General features: G+C 38.1%; 1 protein-coding gene across 1 annotated transcript in view; it reads left to right on the forward strand.

Moving 5' to 3' along the window:
• The first annotated feature begins 431 nt into the window (after positions 1-431).
• The window catches only part of tfap2a (transcription factor AP-2 alpha), a 14,100-nt gene continuing 13,364 nt past the window's right edge, over positions 432-1,167 (forward strand). The window contains exon 1 of the mRNA XM_087176842.1: positions 432-536. Within this exon, the coding sequence (XP_087032968.1) occupies positions 504-536 (33 nt within the window). The 5' untranslated portion in view covers positions 432-503. The remainder of the gene's footprint in view (positions 537-1,167) is intronic.

Genomic DNA, 1,167 nt, shown 5'->3' on the forward strand with positions numbered 1-1,167 from the left:
GCTCACTTTCTATAAACGAAATGAATCTTTAATGTAAATTCACCTCATGCAAAGAAGTCACTCTATAAAATATGGATTTTATGTGGAGAAAGTGTAAATTAACACATAGCCTATAATTAGTGATTTTATTAGAGGCTGTGGTTAGTACGTGATGTGATTATATCACTTACATCAAGTAATTTATAAGATTTTTAGTTCGTTATTTTATTCTATCTATTTTAATAAAACGTATTTAGTTTAAACTGGAGATCAAAGTATGACAGACCTCTGTCGCACAAAGATAAATAGGCCATTTCACTTTTTCCCATATAGTTTATCCTTTCTCGTCCACACCCGCAGCAGTGCGCATGCGTCACCAGGTGTCCTCGCACCGTTTTTATGGCCAGGTGAGGCGATCCGGTCCAGATAAAAAGTAAGTTTACTTTGGGACCGAAGGCTCAATGAGATAGACACAGCGACGGATCGACTAAAAACAAAGCACCAAAGGCAACAGAAGACAAAGAATGTCAATTATGGGCAAGATGGGGGAATGGCAGGTATGTGCTGCTTACTTTTAAGACAAAGAGACGGCTGTGAAAATCCATGAAGACTGTCAAAGTGTCGACTAGTTGTGGGATGAGGCTGCATAAGCACCGTAAAATCTTTTGTAGTGAGAGGGGGTACAGGTCTTCTGCGTAGACGAGAGGCTTATAGATTGTATCAGTCAGGAGATCATACAAAGCAGTTAGAGATATTTTATTTTGGAACCCCAAATAGTTCATCTCAATGCTCAGCTATGAAAACCTGAGGATGTTGTTCGTGTTGTGAGCTGTAAGGTTTCCTGCGCATTTCAGACAGACTCTAATATACAGGTGTGCTTTCTTATAAATTACAAATAGGTAGAAACGACATGAGAGGGTATAGTTTTTTATCAAAGTAAGGTATTGACGAAACACAGCCTTTATTCAAAATGGTGTCGTTGACTCTGATGTAAAATGTAACTTTTCATAAAGGTACTTCACATATATTCATAGCTGTTCTAAATTCGGATGTCTTAAATTCATAAATTTTACAACATCCCGTAATGGACTTTCTATTCAGTCTTAGTCTTTAAATCGTCTGTGCTTCATTGAAAACCTGGTCTCGCCTTGTAAGGTGTGTGTGTGTGTGTGTGTGTGTGTGTGTGTG

Source organism: Seriola lalandi, unplaced genomic scaffold (genome assembly GCF_002814215.2).
Source record: "Seriola lalandi dorsalis isolate HSWRI2012SDOR001 ecotype SW California unplaced genomic scaffold, Sedor1 jcf7180002054570, whole genome shotgun sequence".
NCBI classification, from domain to species: Eukaryota; Metazoa; Chordata; class Actinopteri; order Carangiformes; family Carangidae; genus Seriola; species Seriola lalandi.